The 18,672-nt window shown below is 38.8% G+C and overlaps 1 protein-coding gene across 1 annotated transcript in view; it reads left to right on the forward strand.

Annotated features, from left to right (window-relative positions):
* Window positions 1-18,672, forward strand: part of DENND4C (DENN domain containing 4C) — a 136,792-nt gene that overhangs the window by 100,700 nt on the left and 17,420 nt on the right. The window contains exons 21-30 of the mRNA XM_080819876.1: window positions 317-439; window positions 1,451-1,597; window positions 4,022-5,187; window positions 8,776-8,953; window positions 9,630-9,739; window positions 10,029-10,204; window positions 13,187-13,369; window positions 14,140-14,335; window positions 16,281-16,526; window positions 17,612-17,729. Coding sequence (XP_080676002.1) covers window positions 317-439; window positions 1,451-1,597; window positions 4,022-5,187; window positions 8,776-8,953; window positions 9,630-9,739; window positions 10,029-10,204; window positions 13,187-13,369; window positions 14,140-14,335; window positions 16,281-16,526; window positions 17,612-17,729 — 2,643 coding nt within the window. The remainder of the gene's footprint in view (window positions 1-316; window positions 440-1,450; window positions 1,598-4,021; window positions 5,188-8,775; window positions 8,954-9,629; window positions 9,740-10,028; window positions 10,205-13,186; window positions 13,370-14,139; window positions 14,336-16,280; window positions 16,527-17,611; window positions 17,730-18,672) is intronic.

The following is an 18,672-nucleotide window of genomic DNA, read 5'->3' on the forward strand; positions in this document are numbered from 1 at the left end:
CTCTTCTTTCTTTCACAAAAGGTAGCATTCTGTACGTACTCCAAAAGAGACTTCCAGAACATCTTGTCCAGATCTGTTAATCTGTGGATGAGGAAGCCGAGGTTCAGTGCTTCCATTTTCAGCCTTCGGTGCTCCTCTTCTTCCTGCTCTTGGCTGCTGACCTTCTGTTTACTGTGTCCTGCGTGCTTCGTGGGCTTTCTTGTCTTCCTTCTTCATGAGTTTAAATCGTAATCAGTGCAGGTTTCTTCTGACATTTTATAGCTGGTCTGTGCGAGGATGAAAGCTTCCACTTGTAAGCTTGATTCTTTCTCGACAGGCGGTCAGTCTGACCAAGGCTATGGGTCTAAGGATGAACTTAGGAAGGATGATGCAGAAATTCACATGCCTGAAGAACAAGCAGCAAGAGACGTGATATCTAAAACGGAAGTGCACACAGAAGGTGAAGTACTGGTATTTACTTGCTCTTCCTAGAAAAATACTGTTACTAATTCTTTTTAAGTTTATTTTCTTATTTTTTAAGAATCTCTACACCCAGCGTGGGGCTTGAACTCACAGCCCTGAGATCAGGAGTCGCATGCTCTTCTGGATGAGCCAGCCAGGCGCCCCTGTACTGATTAAGTCTGATGTAATAATTCTGATGATAATTTCGAAAAAGAAATACAGGGTCTGGGCTTATAAAATCCTATGTAATATGATGTATGGAGAGAGAATGAGTGGTTTCTGAGTTTAAGAATTTAAGAGATCTTTAGAGACGGTAGGTCAGCCCTCAGTTTGTAGGACAGTGCAGTCCACTGAGGTATTTGTCAAAGGCAAAGAGCTATTTTGTGATAGAACCAGGGCTAAACTTTGAGTCATCAAGCTTGTGTTCCAGTGCTTGATTTATTTCAAAATGCTCTTTGATGGAAGTCCTTCAAATATCTAAGTAGGTATTTTTCATTGGTAGGTTAGATACCGTGTCCAAGGTTTTCCTGTCCTTTTTTTTTTTTATGAGACTCATTGAGGTACATATGATTTATATTAATCATTTTATGGAAATGTGGAAGAATTTTCTGGCTTTGTGGTAACAAGATGTTCTTCCTATCCTTTTACACAAAAGGACACTTTCTTTAATGATCTTACTTAATTGATGCTCTATAGTTAGCAGAAGCAAGCAAGCCTTTCTCCTACTTTGTAAGCGAAGGGATTATAAATGGAGGCCAAAACCTTTAATTTACTCACAGGAATGCTCAAGTTAGGGTTATTGATGCTAAAATAAAGCATTTATTTGCATCAGTACTGGCAACATTTTTGGCATAAAGTAAATGAGACACGATAAATTAATTAGTCATAAAATAGTCATCTCTTCACTCCCACTTGGGGAAAAATATTTTTAAAAATATTAAAATCAATATATGTTTTCTGTTCAGTTTTAGTAAAAGTAGGAATAACATCCAAATACTTTTATCCTCAGAAGTGTGTGATGTCTCTGCTGTTGGGGCAAAACATTCCCAAGGTGGTGCGGAGCCACAGAGTCCCACCGAGCCTCCCGCATGGGGTGGCAGTATTGTGAAAGTTCCGTCCGGGATATTTGACCTCAGTGGCAGGAGGAGCAGCACTGGTGAGTCTTCACAGATTGCTGGCCAAATATTTAAAATAGTTTTTAATGACATTATTTGATGACTTAATTGTGTTGATCATGCTAAAGAGCCAGAAGTTTGAATCCTTCCCATGGGTTAAGAAGTTGTTATTTAAAATAGTGTCTCAAAGGAGGGGTATTTATTGTGCTTAGTTGTTATTGGGAGTACCTTTGTTTGTTGTGGTGCCTCTTCTTAGTTTGGGCCTCTTTCTCGGGGTAGATGATGAGAGGGCCTCCTATACTCATGAAGAACAGAGGGACACTAATGTTATTGAATTCCAGGGTGGCTTTTGTGTGGCGGTGGAAAGGCAGTGGAAGGAAAAGATTGATATCACTGTGCTGTATTGTGGAAAAATACCAGTGTGTCTCTAATTTGGCCAGTTGTTAGAGGCCCCCTGAGCCACTTATTTGTGATTAAGTATTTATAATGAATAACTCTCTTGCCTCTGACTCCCTTGAATTTCAGTTCACTCCTTTCAGTTGTGTTTTAGGCCTACTGAGTACCCTCCAAGCGTGCATCTAAGTCTGTGATTTCAAAGGCCAAAGAGATCGGCCTTGTGTTTCTTGCCCTTTTTTAGTAGTAACTATAATTCACTTCTCTAAAGTCAGCTGTCTTAAGTGTATCTATTATATGACTTACAGAAATTAATTTGCTCAGCTTCCTAAATTCATGTAGGAATACTCCTTATTCCGAAGTCTCTCCTTCTTTTAGATTCACTGATACCAAATTCATTTTGTTTGTTTGTTTTGGGGGGCAGGTAGTATTCAAGAGGTAGAGCAAAAGTTTTGAAAAAATAATTAATATGTATGTTGTGTATCCTATTTTCCAAACCTGTTGCTAGCAGGTTTAAAAAAGAAAAAGGAGGAAGACAAAGTTTTCTTCGTCAGAGGATTATAATCTTCTCAGAATATTGACATGGACAAGATCTGGGGTCTGGTGTGCTTCCCTCCCTCTTTACTAATCCTGTGTCCATGTCATGTCTTGATGTGGGAAGATTTATTCTAATAAGAAAGGAAGTGGGAGTAGTGGGGCTTTTGCCAATATATCAAGGGTCAGATTTATTTTAGAATTGAAAAAAATGTGCCACTGAATTCCTGGAAATACTGTGAGAACCAGTAAATTTGCTAAGATCTGTTTCTCACATACTGGTAAAGGTTCGCAAAGCAGGCACAAATTTTGGAGGTGTAAAACAGGCTAATTTAATTCTCCTAAAAGCTGTGAAATATCTCTAAGTGCTTATTCTGTTTAATTGGTATGATTATGATTATTATTTGGGACCAATTTGGAAGCTTAAAAAGAACCTAGAAATTAACCTGGAAGTTTTAAATAGAAGACTTTATTAAAGAACTTTTCCCTCAAATCTCCTAGGTCACTGTGCCTTTTAAAAAACAAATGAGAATCCTAAATAGGAATGGGTAGACTTGAGTTCTGGTAATGATTCAAATAGGAAATAGCTTTTGGTCTTGGAATGGGAAAAAATTGCATCACTAAGTTCTACACCTGAAACTAGTATTATGCTGTATGTTAACTAACTGGAATTTAAATAAAAACTACACAAAGAAACAAAAACCCTAAAAACAATAACAACAAACAGATAAACAAACAAAAACTACTTGCTTCCCCCTACAGCCACTGGCATAATTTTGTTCCACTTGATCAAACAGGACTGAACTCAGAGAGAGGTCTGGGATCATGTCTGTTTCATTTGCCTTTATATTTCTAGCACGTTATATGGTAAATGCTAGTAGACATTTGAGTATTTGTTGAGGGAATGAACATATCTGAAAAATTTGGAGCTATGCAGATTTTATCAGCTTTCTTGGAATTTGCCAAGTCTAAGGACTCCACTCTGGATTCTTCTACTTTGGGGAATTATTTTACTTTGGAGCAGTAAGGCTTTGATTTTAGCAAATATATAATTCCTCCATGATTATGAATTTACTTTGTGTGGAGTAGATTCCTAGCAAATATTTGTTGAATTAGATATATGAAAGCCAGAAGGGACGAGATTTTGTCTTTTTAGGTTAGTTATTTAACACGAAATATATTTCTTAAATGGAATGTAGAGCTTTGCAGCTGTAAGATGTATTTATAGATCTGTATTTGGTAAATGCAATAGATCTTGGTGAACAGTATAGGTATCTGCAGCATATGTTGCCTCATTTTTAAAGTGTGTGTGTAGAGGGTGAGAGGCAGGTCATACATTAACAGTGTTATCTCTGGGAGGCAGGACTGAGTGGAGGCTTTTTGGTTGTTCTTTTCTCTGTATATTTTCTTTGTACCTTCTGAACTCTGAATCTTTCACTCTGAGGATGTGTTACTTTTCCAAAATCAGAAAAGAGACATTTTCTAAAAGTTACATTAGAAAATAGAGTTCCTTTCTAATACTGTACTTTCTCTTTCAGGTAGTACATCCAGTGTGCCATTTGCTACTCAGGATCCGGGTGAAGAGGCAGTCTTCGGTGAAGTTACTAACCCCAAGAAGAATGGTGATAGAGGAGATAAAAGACAAAAGCATTTTCCAGAGAGGAGTTGTAGTTTCAGTTCTGAAAGTCGAGCGGGAATGTTGCTTAAGAAGAGCAGCTTGGATTTGAATTCGAGTGAAGCGGCTATTATGATGGGAGCAGATGCTAAGATTCTCACAGCAGCATTGACCTGTCCTAAGACCTCTGCACTCCGAGTTGCAAGCACCCATAGCTTTGACAGTGTTGGTTGTCATCTGGGTGATACCAGGACTCGTATGTCTGAGAGCACTTGGGATTCAGAGCACAGATCTTCCTCGGTTTTAGAGATGCTCGAGGAAAGCCAAGAGCTCCTGGAACCTGTGGTTGATGACAGTGTAGCTCAGACTCCTGTGGAAAAGGATGCAGGTGACAGTCTACACAGTGATGGTGACAGTAATCAGCCCAGAGACTCAAAAGTAGTATCCAGAGATGTCATGAATAAGAGAAGTAGTTTATATGGGGTTGTTAAAGCTGTTGAGAGGGAGGATGTTGAAACTGGACTAGATCCTTTGTCTCTTTTGGCTACTGAAGGTACAGGAGAAAAAACTCCAGATTCTGAAGATAAGGTGTCTTCCCCAGTTATTGCACGTAATCTGGCTGATGAAATCGAAAGCTATATGAACCTGAAGAGCCCCCTGGGCAGCAAGTCTTCCAGTATGGAATTACACGGAGAGGGAAGCAGAGAGTCTGGCCCGGCCATTGCGTTTACTCGCCCTTTAGAGAGGAGATCAAGCCTGCCTCTAGAGCAGGGTCCAGCAGCACAGGAAGATCCCGAAAGCGAAAAGAGCTCCCCCGCAGAATCCAGGTCTAAAACTCTCACCGGGCGTTTCCGGCAGCAGACGCCGTCTCGTGGTCAGAAAGAACGTTCAGCTTTATCGGCCCTGGTGCGCTCTTCACCACATGGCTCACTGGGTTCTGTGGTAAATTCTTTGTCAGGGCTGAAGCTAGATAATATACTCTCAGGACCCAAGATAGATGTCCTAAAATCTGGTATGAAACAAGCAGCAACAGTAGCCAGTAAGATGTGGGTAGCCGTAGCGTCTGCCTACAGCTACTCGGATGATGAGGTAAGAACGCTTCATGTGTGTGTTCTGTCTCGTATGGGAATGTTTCTAGTATTTTTTAATATATAACTTCATATTTAGAGATTTCTGGTAAAACTTTATGCGTATCCTATTTTGTTCTTGAAATGACTTGAACATCAGTGTAAGGAAATTAATATTAAAGAAACAGAATATCAGGACTACTTTATAATTCCATAGATGAGTCTGAATAACACATTAAGTTTATTTCTTTGAAAGTATTAATGAGTGGGAACCTGGGTGGCTCAGTGGGTTAAGGCCTCTGCTTTCGGCTCAGGTCATGATCCCAGGGTCCTGGGATCGAGCCCCACATCGGGCTCTCTGCTCAGCGGGGAACCTGTTTCCTCCTCTCTCTGCCTGCCTCTCTGCCTACTTGTGACCTCTGTCTGTCAAATAAATAAATAAAATCTTAAAAAAGAAAGTATTAATGATTAATAATTTAATAACAATGCCATATTATATTTGCATAGCACTTCACTTTTTTTTAATTTTATTTTTTTTTAATTTTTTTTTATTTTCAGCCTAACAGTATTCATTGTTTTTTCACCACACCCAGTGCTCCATGCAATCTGTGCCCTCCCTAATACCCACCACCTGGTTTCCCCAACCTCCCACCCCCCGCCCCTTCAGAACCCCCAGGTTGTTTTTCAGAGTCTGTAGTCTCTCATGGTTCACCTCCCCCTCCAATTTCCCTCAACTCCCTTTTCCTCTCCATCTCCCCTTGTCCTCTATATTATTTGTTATGCTCCACAAATAAATGAAACCATATGATACTTGACTCTCTCTGCTTGACTTATTTCACTCAGCATAATCTCTTCCAGTCCTGTCCATGTTGCTACAAAAGTTGGGTATTCGTCCTTTCTGATAGAGGCATAATACTCCATAGTGTATATGGACCACATCTTCCTTATCCATTCATCCGTTGAAGGGCATCTTGGTTCTTTCCACAGTTTGGCGACCGTGGCCATTGCTGCTATAAACATTGGGGTACAGATGGCCCTTCTTTTCACTACATCTGTATCTTTGGCCAAAATTAGCAAGACAGGAAACAACGTGTATTGGAGAGGATGTGGAGAAAGGGGAACCCTCTTACACTGTTGGTGGGAATGCAAACTGGTGCAGCCACTTTGGAGAACAGTGTGGAGATTCCTCAGGAAATTAAAAATAGAGCTTCCCTATGACCCTGCAATTGCACTACTGGGTATTCACTTTTTTTTTTTAAGAATTTATTTATTTATTTGACAGAGAGAGAGATCACAAGTAGGCAGAGAGGCAGGCAGAGAGAGAGAGACGAGGAAGCAGGCTCCCAGCTGAGCAGAGAGCCCCCATGCAGGACTTGATCTTGGGATCCTGAGATCATGACCTGAGCTGAAGGCAGAGGCTTAACCCACTGAGCCACCCAGGCGCACAACTTTTTTTTTTTTTTTTTAAGATTTATTTATTTGACAGAGATTACAAGTAGGCAGAGAGGCAGGCAGAGAGGGGGAAGCAGGCCCCCAGCTGAGCAGAGAGCCCGATGTGGGACTCGATCCCAGGACCCTGGGATCATGACCTGAGCCAAAGGCAGAAGCTTAACCCACTGAGCCACCCAGGCACCCCATAGCACTTCACTTTTAAAATAACTTTTATCTATGTTCTCTTTAATATATATGGAATCACTCTACAACTTAATCCATAGATTTTATACTGCATAACAACAATTGCTAATTCTTCTAAAAATTATTGAAAAGAGAATTAACCAGTGAAATAGAAGGGGAGAAATTTTGCTTACTTGTTTTATAGAAAAAAAAAACTATTTAAAATTTCACCTTCATGTTCAAAGAATTATAGAGTACTTCGGTACGGTAGTGGGAAGGACAGACACCTATAAATGTTCACTGTTAATAAATTCTCTCTCTCTCCCCATCTCTAAAAAACGAAAGAGTAATATTGACTTCTGTAAGACAGAGTTGCATTTTGTTGCATTTAAAAGAACTTACAAGGTCAGTGAAGGAAAGACAAAATAAGCTATCTTCAAAAGTATCTTAACCTAGCATTACCTTGAAGTTGACTGAGTGAGCCACTCTGTTTTTGAAATTTTATCTAACAGTGTTAATAAAAATAGTAAAAAAAAAAAAAACAACACACCGTTCTACAGAGTACTTTGGACTTGGAATATAGGACTATAAATTTCAGGTGGTCACATATCTTAATCTTTCTTTTGTTTTCATTGCTGTCGCCTTGGTACTAGTGCCTGACAAAGCAAATAGGTTATACCTAATAAATATTTCCAAATGAAGGAATGAATACAAAGTCTTTTAAAAAAATTCATAACTTTTATCCAGATTTTAATCTAAGGAAATAATTAGGGATATGTATAAAAACAACTCAAAGGAATTCATCAGTGTAACATAAAATTGAAAACATTCTGAATGCTTAAGCAACAGAGATTTACCAAATGCATTGCAGTCCATCAGTAAACTGGATTAGGGTGCTGGGATTAAATAATTTAGAAGATTTAATGACATCAAAATACATTACATGAGAATAGGCTAAAAAACTATCCTATTTTGTGAAAGTATATATATATATATTTTTTAAATGACTAGAAGGATATACATAAAGATTTTAATTGTACTGTGTGGGTGTTGGTAATATAAGTGCTTTTATTTCCTGTTTTGCATATCTGTTTAATTGTTCTATCACTTAACGTGTTTTGTTTTTTTTTAAGATTTTATTTATTTATTTGACACAGAGATCACAAGTAGGCAGAGAGGCAGGCAGAGAGAGGAGAAAGCAGGCTCCCTGACGAGCAGAGAGCCCAATGCGGGGCTCTATCCCAGGACCCTGAGATCATGACCTGAGCCGAAGGCAGAGGCTTTAACCCACTGAGCCACCCAGGCGCCCCACTTAACGTGGTTTTATAACAAGACACGAATCTTCTTTAAAGCAGAAATCAGAAAGGAACCTGCTTGTTGATTGAAATGTTTTCTCTCTAAACTAAAGCATCAGCAGTCACTAGCAGTTAAGAACTATAGTGTTTGGAACTTTTATTCTTATTTTATGCCTCTAACATTGATGGTGGTTGTTCTGAAAATCATATTGCCAGCTATAATTCTCACACCACCTTTGTTTTAAAGGACTTCTCTTATCCATATTTTTCAGATGATACAATTGTGTTAGACTAGTTATATGGTTTTTGCAAGGTCACATGACTACTACGTGGTGGGGAGCCAAGACCACAGTCTGCCTGTCTGAGTTTGTAACCCCTACTGTCCTTGGGCTGGAGTGCCTGATCCAGGAGATACTGAGCTTCCTGGAGTTCCTTCATTCCGTGATACTGATTATTGAGAGACGCCCCAACATACACCAGGGGTGAAACAAAATCTTAAAAGTATTCTAGGTCATTGCTTGAATTAGAGTGTGGAAAGAAAATTCCAAATAATACTGAGAGGAGTTCATGGTTTTGAAAAATAAGGGGATGATTAGTTAAGGATTATAGAGAAGTTTAATTGTGAAAAGGGCAGAGTGAATATATTCTTATTGGGGAAGATGCTATTTACGTATGTGGGGTTTTATTCTTTTCAATTAAAGGAGGAAACAAACAGAGATTACAGCTTCCCAGCTGGCCTGGAAGACCATATTTTGGGGGAGAACGTGTCACCTAACATGAATATTGCAGGGTTGGTTCCCAGTGAACTTACCCAGAGCAACACAAGCCTTGGCAGTAGCAGCAGCAGTGGAGATGCAGGCAAACTGCAGTACTCTACAGGTACGGGAGGGACGGTCTTTCCTGTCATTTATGTGCCCGTACCTTTCCCTCCGCCTGCCACATACACAATAGACCCCCTCTGCTGAGATGAGCTGATAGACGGTGAGTGTAGCCACTGTACTATCACTTATTTTATAGGATCTCTAAGTGTTCCAGTCACCTTAGTTGTGTTTGTGGACTCTGTCATTGGTTCTCAGCTTTAGTTTGTGTCAAAATCACATGGGGAATTTATTTTAAAATATGGACAAATGTCCAAGTCCCAGGCTAAAACTTTTCAGACTGAATTTGAGGGATTGGGGCCTTAGAAATATATTAACCAGCTCTCTGGATAAATCAAATGTATACCAGTGTTTGAGAAGCCCTAGGCTATGTCACTGAAATTTCTTAGTGCTATGTTATTTTAAGAAATTTAAGTTCTATTTTATTTTTTCCAACATTCTGTTACGAAAAATTTCAAATGTCCTGAATAGTCAAAAGAATCATATAATGAACGATCACATATTCTCCACTTAGGGTTAACTGTTGTTAATTTTAGATAAATACCTACAGAAATTTTTATATTGAACCGCTTGAAAATAAATTGTAGACTTCATTATACTCCCCCTGAATACTCTAGTATGCATTTCCAAAGAATAAGGACAGTCTCATATAATGTGTTATATTTACTTCTCTTTAGGTGAACCTACGTTTCCAAGAAGCATAAAAGGGCAGGACTGTGAAAAATCAGATCACGGTTCTTCTCAAAACACCAGCATGTCTAGCATCTATCAGAATTGTGCAATGGAGGTAAAAGTTCTGTATTCTGCACATGGTAGAATGGTTGTAAACATGCTTATTTCAGAATGGCACTGGACAGAATTCGTGATACCCTTGTAGACCGAAGAGTAAATTGTTTTGTTGAATTTGCTTGTCTTATGTAAGTAAGGCAATAGTCTGCTAGTTTTACTTGTACAGTGACTGAACTTAATTCTAAATTGGATCAACAAAATGAGTAAAATGCTGTGTCTCCAAAGGATGGTCTGTGGAGATGACTTCACTGTGCAGGTTCTCAGTGTCTGCACTTTTCTACTCTTAGGTTTTGATGTCAAGTTGTTCCCAGTGCAGAGCTTGTGGCGCTTTAGTTTATGATGAAGAAATTATGGCTGGATGGACGGCAGATGACTCAAATTTGAATACCACCTGTCCATTCTGTAAAAGCAACTTCTTGCCTCTTCTCAACATAGAATTTAAAGACTTGAGAGGCTCTGCAAGGTCAGTATTGTGAAAGCTCCTTCTCAGAAGGCATGACTCCTGGGGGGGAGAGGGAAATAGTCACGGCACCCTCCAGCTGTCCCTCTCCTCTCTCCTTCACTCTCACTACTGGAGTAGAAAGTACTGGCAGTATAGGAGACTACTTTTCCAGTTTATTTAATACACAATTATCAGTAGTAGTTAATTCTTGGAGCTAAAGATCATAGATTATTCAGAGCTTCAATATTTATCATTAAACTTTCTTTCTCAGTGACTTTATATATTCTAGAAGAAAAAACTAAAGGCACGAGGGATGGGTTTTTTTTTCCTCTTCTCCCAACTTGTTAACCCTCTATGGTAGTGCTCTGTACAGTGAAATGACCAAATTCCAGGCAATCGAAAAGAGAGTAGGTGATCTATAATTACTCATTAAGTAATCAAGAGTTTGGTAACTGCTTAAATAATGATCTTAATATTCTGTTTGTTTTATGGAGAAGACAGGCTTCATATTACTGTCTGCCTTTAGCTGCTTTTAAAAAGTCTAATCAGGGGCGCCTAGGTAACTCAGTGGGTTAAGCCTCTGCTTTTGGCTCAGGTCATGATCTCAGGATTATGGGTTTGAGCCCCACATCTGGCTCTCTGCCTACTTGTGATCTCTCTGTCAAATAAATAAAATCTCTAAAAAAAAAAAATCTAATTGTACATGTGTGTTTTCTTAGTTTAGTTTTTTCTTTTAGCTTCAGGTGTGGAGCTGAGTGAAATCGTATTCTAATTCCTGATGCACTGTTCAAGGATCCTCTCTAGTTAGCTCTATCCCCCTCCAACTCTCATTCCTTTATCCGACAAAGACATTGACTCCACTGTGTGTGATACCTTTGAATATATACCTTCATAAAATACGTAGTTTTGCATGACTGTGCAATTTAAGTTACATAATTACAATACTGATAATCTATTTTTATTACTCAGTTTAAAAGCTGAGTTGCCGTGGGGCACCTGGGTGGCTCAGTGGGTTAAGCCTCTGCCTTCGGCTCAGGTCATGATCTCAGGGTCCTGGGATCGAGCCCCGCATCGGGCTCTCTGTTCATCGGGGAGCCTGCTTCCTCCCTCTCTCTCTCTCTGCCTGCCTCTCTGCCTACTTGTGATCTCTGTCTGTCAAAAAAATAAAAAAATAAAATCTTTTAAAAAAAAAATGTACCATTTGAAAACTGAATGCATACACTGATGCAGATTTAACCCTTACTAAGATGTAGAACATTACCTCAGAGAGTTCTTGTCATGTCCCTTGCAAGGAAGGGCCAACCCTCACTTCATCCCCACCCAGAAAGGGGACAGAGATAAGATGAAACAAAATAATGGATAAAGGGAAAGAGGAAATGACTTGAGACAAAATGGATATTTATGAGGGAGAGGCTACCATACACAGTTATAGGTTAGTACATGCTAAAATGCCATTGCTGCTCTATTTTTTTTTTATTATGTTCAGTTAGCCAACATGCAGTACATTAGTTTTTAATGTAGTGTTAAGTGATTCATTAGTTGTGAATAACACCCAACGCTCATTACAACATGTGCCCTCCTTAATACCCATCACCCGGCTGCCTCATCTCCCACCCTCCTCCTCTTTGAAACCCTGTTTGTTTCTTGGAGTCCAGCGTCTCTCAGGGTTTGTCTCCCTCTCTCTTTTTTAACTCAGAAAATTAATGAAATGTTTTGCTTTCCATCTTCCTTCAGAGCTTTCTTTAAAGAATCTTATACTGAATGGTAATTACTTTGAGAGCTTTTTCATTTGAAAAGTTTACGACTAGGGGCACCTGGGTGGCTTAGTGGGTTAAGCCTCTGCCTTTGGCACAGGTGATGATCTCAGGGTCCTGGGATCGAGCCCTGCATCCGGCTCCTTGCTCAGCAGGGAGCCTGCTTCCCCGTTTCTGCCTGCCTCTCTGTCAAATAAGTATATAAAATCTTAAAAAAAAGTTTACAACAAGAGAGGATTGAGAATGATAGGGTGTGTGTGTGCACGTGTGGTATATGTTTGGAAGAGGCAGTAGTTCTGTGGATTGTGTAAAATTCATCAGTGACTGCTTTATCATAAAGTAATAAATACGAAATTTAGAGGGTTCTAGGTGGGTTTTTTTGTGTGTGAAGATTTTATTTATTTATTTGACAGAGAGCTAGAGAGAGATTACAAGTAGGTAGAGAAGCAGGCTCTCTGCAGAGCAGGGAGCCTGATGTGGGGCTTGATCCCAGGACTCTGGGCAGCCTCTTAACCCACTGAGCCACCCAGGTGCCCCAGCGGTTCTAGGTTTTTATTTTATTTTATTTTATTTTAAAGACTTTATTTATTTGACACACAGAGAGAAATCACAAGTAGGCAGAGAGGCAGGCAGAGAGAGAGGGGGGGAAGCAGGCTCCCTGCTGAGCAGAGAACCTGACTTGGACTTGATCCCAGGACCCTGAGACGACCCGAGCCAAAGGCAGAGGCTTAACCCACTGAGCCACCCAGGTGCCCCTATTTTATTTTTAAAGATTTTATTTATTTATTTGACAAACAGAGATCACAAATAGGCAGAGAGGCAGGCAAAGAGAGAGAGAGGAGGAAGCAGGCTCTCCGCGGAGCAGAGAGCCCAATGTGGGGCTCGATCCCAGGACTCTGGGATCATGACCTGAGCTAAAGGCAGAGGCTTTAACCCACTGAGCCACCCAGGCGTCCCTAGAGTTCTAGGTTTTTATTTTCTTTTTAATTTTAAAAAATTTTTAAAAGATTTTCTTTATTTATTTGACACACAGAGAGAGATCACAAGTAGGCAGAGAGGCAGGCAGAGGCGGGGGGGCGGGGGGGTGGGGGAAGCAGGCTCCCTGCTGAGCAAAGAGCCCGACTCAGGGCTCCATCCCAGGACCCTGAGATCATGACCTGAGCCGAAGGCAGAGGCTCAAACCACTGAGCCACCCAGGCGCCCCAGTTCTAGGTTTTTAAAGACTTTTTTTTTCATTGCTGATGTTTAGCTTTTTCCTGAAACCAAGCACCTCTGGTGACAGTTTACAAAGCGGCAGCATTCCATTGGCTAGTGAACCTTCAGAGCACAAACCTGTATCTAGTTCAGCAGAACCTGACTTGATCAACTTTATGGATTTCCCAAAGGAAAACCAGACCGTGACTGAAGAAACCACCTCTGCAATTGAATCAAGGTACCACAGGATACAGAGAAGTCTGCACTATAAATTGGGTACCCTTGTAAAAATTCCATCTTTAAAGATAACTTGATGCATATTGGCATAAGTTCTGGCATTTAAAAAATTCAGTCTTAGCATTTTACTGTGATATATTGTTCGTATCTAATGAATGAATATGATAAACCATTTTTGAAATTAATGTTTTATAGTGTCCGTTTACAAAATGAACTCCTCAAGAGTACAAAGTATTTTTCCCTTTTAGTGTAGTCATTGCCAGTTTCCAGAGACATACTCTCTTTACTGTGAAATATACTACTTCCTCTTAAATACTGATTGAATTAAATATTTATTGAACGCATTATGCTAAGCACTAAAAATAAAAAAATTAAGGTCTGGTTTCTATCCTTAGGTGGATCATGGCCTGGTAGAGGTTAAATACTTATCAAAGAATTTATAATACCTAGTTGCATGATTCTAGATGATTTTGTTTAATAAAGATGAAATAATGTTTGAATAAAACAACTGAATGGGCACTTAGTCTTTTAAAAAGAATATTTGTTATCTACCCTTTGTCTTTTTCCCACTCTTCACCAGAGTCATCTATTCCATCCTGTTCTTCTGACTCCTTTAACAAAATGCTTGAAGAAAATGTAAATCTTATAAGGTGGTACTGATTCTTTTCCGGTACATTCAGTATACTCAAAATTCGTTGTAGAAAATACTCTAGCTGGACAGGTTTAGATTGTGTTACAGCACAAACACAGCATTTCTTCATTTTTTTAAAGTGATGAAATAAAGAGAGCGAGTGGAGAAGTCCAAACTATGAAAATTTCACCTGCGCCTAATAGTTTTTCAAAGCGAAATGTATCTTTGACTCGAAGTCACAGTGTTGGAGGTCCCTTGCAAAATATTGACTTTTCCCAGCGACCGTTTCATGGCATTTCAACAGTCAGTCTCCCAAACAGTCTGCAGGAAGTTGTGGTATGTAACAAGATGATAATTATCTGTGTATTCATGTAAGTATTTATTAGAGCAGCACATAATCCACAAGTGATAAGAATTTTTCATAAGCAGACTAAGAACTTCTTAAAATTTCAAGTATGTACAAAACTAAACAAAAGAGTGTAATGAGTTCCTTTGACCTGCCATCTGGCTTCAGTAATTTTCACCTTAGGGTCATTGTTCTTTCATGTATACCTTTATTCACTTCTTTCCTAGATTCTTCTGAAGCAAACTCCAAACATCATATATTCCATTTGTAAATATTTTAGTATACTACGTAGTTCTTAAGAGTAACACAAAAATACAATGCCATTATACGACTAAAAAAAAATACCAAATTATTCAATCTCTGTTCAAATTTCTAATGGTTTAAAAAAATGTCGAGTTTGTGTGTGCTTTGTAGTTTGAAGAACGATCAAATAATATCTGCATTACAGCGATCTGGTTTTTAGTCATTTTAAATCTGTAGACCCTTTTTTTGCCCTTGGAACTTACTTGTTGATTACAACCCTGCTAATTATCTAGAAGCTTGATCAGAGTCAGGTTTTTCTTTTGTGGTTTATTTTTGTAAGACAATAGCAGTGGTGGGATGTCCCTCAATAGAAGACATGAACTTTCTTCCTGATGCTGATAGTTATTAATGCCCCAGTGCCCAGATCACATTACTCATTTCCAGCTATAAAGGGTGATAGTCTAATTGTCTTTATTATATGGGGTACATCTGTAAAGAGAAACTTCCCCCTTGTTTTCTGTTTGCGTTTCCAAACACAGAGTTTACTTTGTAAAGGTAGGATGACTGATTTTTTTCTTTTATTTACCAGTTTTCAAAAAAATTATTTGGATTCCTAGCATTCTCCCAGGTGATCAATTAATTTGGAGGAATAGGGTATCATTATGAACTCACTTATGTAAACATTTGTGTTTACATCATTGCTATTGCTATCCTTACTAAGACTTACCTTATCCCATCTTTGATCAGCTAGAAACCTCTACGAATTGGTGCCCTAGTCCCTTTTACACAATTCTAGTAGCCTTTTGTAAATTTTTTTAAGCTTCCTTGCCTTTTTTTTTTTTTTAAGATTTTATTCATTTATTTGAGAGAGAATGAGAGAGAGAGAACACGAGAGGGGGGGAGGGTCAGAGGGAGAAGCAGACTCCCCAGCCTAATGTGGGACTGGATCCAGGACTCCAGGATCACGACCGAGCCGAAGGCAGTCACCCAACCAACTGAGCCACCCAGGCACCCGCTTCCTTGCTTTCTTATATAACCAGATGTTTCATGCTCATGTGATATAGCTCCTTCTCTAGACCTAGAATCAGCCATTTCTCTAAGAAACCCTGGGTCTTTTTAGAGGAAATAGTATTTGGAAACCTCAGCCTGGGCATTATGGGTACTCATTAATGAATTGGTCATAAGCATTTTATTCTGATACAGAGACTAAATTGGATTCTTCCTTCACTTGTTATTTGATTTGTAAGACTGCTCTTTAGTTTTTATTGCAATCAAATGTAAAAGCAAGCTTTTACAGGTAGATACAATTACAAAAGGAGTCATCAAATATTAACACAAAGATTGCTCCATTTGTTCAGAGTTTTAGAAAGAAGATAAAGTCAACTTTTTGGGGGGAATCATAAAACATCTGGAATGTAGTATTTCTTAGAAAAATAGAGAAACTTTCAGTGTTTAAAATAGGGCCTTTTATATGGATTACCAGTTTTCTTTTGCAATCCTTTAACTTCAGGGCATTTATGGTTAAGTATGTTTTTTCTTTTTTTAGGTTTTCATTAAAGTAAACTGCATGTAGCACTGGGTCTGAAATCACTGATTTTGAAAGGATAGATTAAGCATAATCTCACTGAGAAGTACTCTAAAACATACAGAATAGGTAATATTCACCTCTTACTGTATTTTTATTTTTTAAAGGATCCTCTAGGAAAAAGACCCAATCCTCCCCCTGTTTCTGTGCCGTACTTGAGTCCTCTAGTGCTTCGTAAAGAACTTGAATCTTTGCTAGAAAATGAAGGTGATCAAGTGATTCACACATCCTCTTTCATCAATCAACATCCGATCATTTTCTGGAACCTTGTTTGGTATTTCAGACGTTTGGACCTTCCTAGTAACTTGCCAGGACTCATCCTCACATCTGAACATTGTAATGGGGGTGTACAGGTAGGGTACTTACACATGCTTATACTACATTGTGGTTGGTTAGAATGAAGCATAACTTCAAGTAAGAGAGAATATACAACAGTGCCTTAACAAGATGTTGGTTATTTCTCTCTCACATAAAAGTTTGGGTAGGTGGTCTTGGAATGGTATAATGTCAGGGACCTGAGATCCTTCTATCTTTTTGCTCAGCTGCGCATTACCTCTGTTTCTAAGTTCTATACCTGATCCAGGATGGCTGCTCTGTTTCCAACCATCACATCCACATTCTGGCCAGCAGTAAGGATAAAAATGGATGGAGAAAAGTATGTCTTCTTTCTCTGGGGATAGCTCCTGGAGTTGCATGTAACATTTTATCTATGTATCTGTTTGGCCTGAATTTAGTTATATGGTTATATCTAGTTGAAAGGGTGGCTAGGAAAGGTAGTTTTTATTCTGAACTATCAAATCTCCAGCTGAAATTCTCACAACAACTTTATTTTAAGGTCTTCTCTTACCCATATTTTTCAGATGATATAATTGAAAGTTAGACTAGTTACATGGTTTCTGCAAGGTCACATGCCTACTACGTGATGAGGAGCCAAGACCACAGTCTGCCTGTCTGAGTTTGTAGCCCCTACTGTCCTTGGGCTGGGGTGCCTGATCCAGGAGACACTGAGTTTCCTAGAGTTCCTTCATTCTATGATACTGATTATTGAGAGACGCCCCAACATACACCAGGGGCACAACACAATCTTTGCTTGAAACATTATACTCTCTTTTGACTCATTTAAGTTTAGCAGTCTGCACAATAAGATAGTAGAAACTAACCTTAAAATTTGTTGTAATGGTGACTAATCTTTCAGGTGGCCACTGTGCCAGCTACCAAGTTGTCTTTCCAGTCTGTGGAAGTAGGAATGAGAAACCTGCACTTGAGAAAAATAGGAATATTTATCAGCAGATACAAAGAAAATTAAAATTTTTGCTTAGAATTTTAGGTCCAGAATTTTGAAAGAACTCATTTGTTTTATATAACCAAGCTTTGCTAGATCCACTGGTAATTATAATTATGCTTATGGTGACTAATACTCTCTATTGATCTCTTTTAGCTTCCCCTATCATCTCTGTCCCAGGATAGCAAACTTGTGTATATTCAGCTATTATGGGATAATATCAACCTTCATCAGGAACCGGGCGAACCTTTGTACGTCTCATGGAGGAATTTTAGTAAGTAAAACAGAATTAAAGACATAAAAGGCTCAAACTGTACAATCTATACAGTAGAATACTATTTAGCAATAAAGAAGAACAGACTGCTGGGGTAAAAAATAAAATTAAGGAGGTGAGAGAAACAAATTATTCTGCTCTATTTTAAAATTTTTCATGCATTTTTAGTATCTCTTCAATGAAGAGTCTTTCCATTTTAGATCAAATTGATTTGCTCTTTTACTAACCCATTTGACTGTGTCAGGGAATTGAAGAGTATTTTGTGATCTTTCTGTCAAATGCCAATTTTGGTTAAGTATTGGGAAGGTAAATTCTATATAGTGGAAGAGTAATTTGGATGTGTTGTTGGTATAGGATCATAATTTCAAATATATGGATATGAATCTCAAAGATTCTGGCCTCATTTTCAGTCTTACATTTAGAGCATATTTTTACAGGGCATTTAAAAAGGGATCATCCAGTATTCCAAAGTCCTTTGAGTCAATAAGACAGCACCATCCAGTAGATATGTGAGCATGGTATCAATAGGCAGTTCATAGAAGAAACATTACATGACATATTAGTTTGCTAGGGCTGCCATAACAGAATGCCATAGACTGGGTGGCTTAAACAACAGAAATTTGTTTCTCACAGTCTGGAGACTGGAAGTTAAAGATTAGAATGTCAACAAGTTTTGCTCCTATGGCCTCTTTCCATGGCTTGCAGATGGCCTTTTCCCTGTGTACACCTGCATCTCAGACTAGGCCCCTACCCTTATGACCTCATTTAACGTTAGTTACTTTTTTAAAGACCCTGTCTTCAAATATAGTCAAATAGGGGGTTTGAGGTTCAACTTATGAATTTGGGGGGAACATAATTCAGTTCATAACACAAACATGAAAAAATGCTTAGTCTCATTTAGTGAAATACCAATTTCTTTTATTAAAACAGGGAAAGTACTAAC

This window comes from Martes martes, assembly GCF_963455335.1.
Source record: "Martes martes genome assembly, chromosome: 12".
Classification (NCBI taxonomy): domain Eukaryota; kingdom Metazoa; phylum Chordata; class Mammalia; order Carnivora; family Mustelidae; genus Martes; species Martes martes.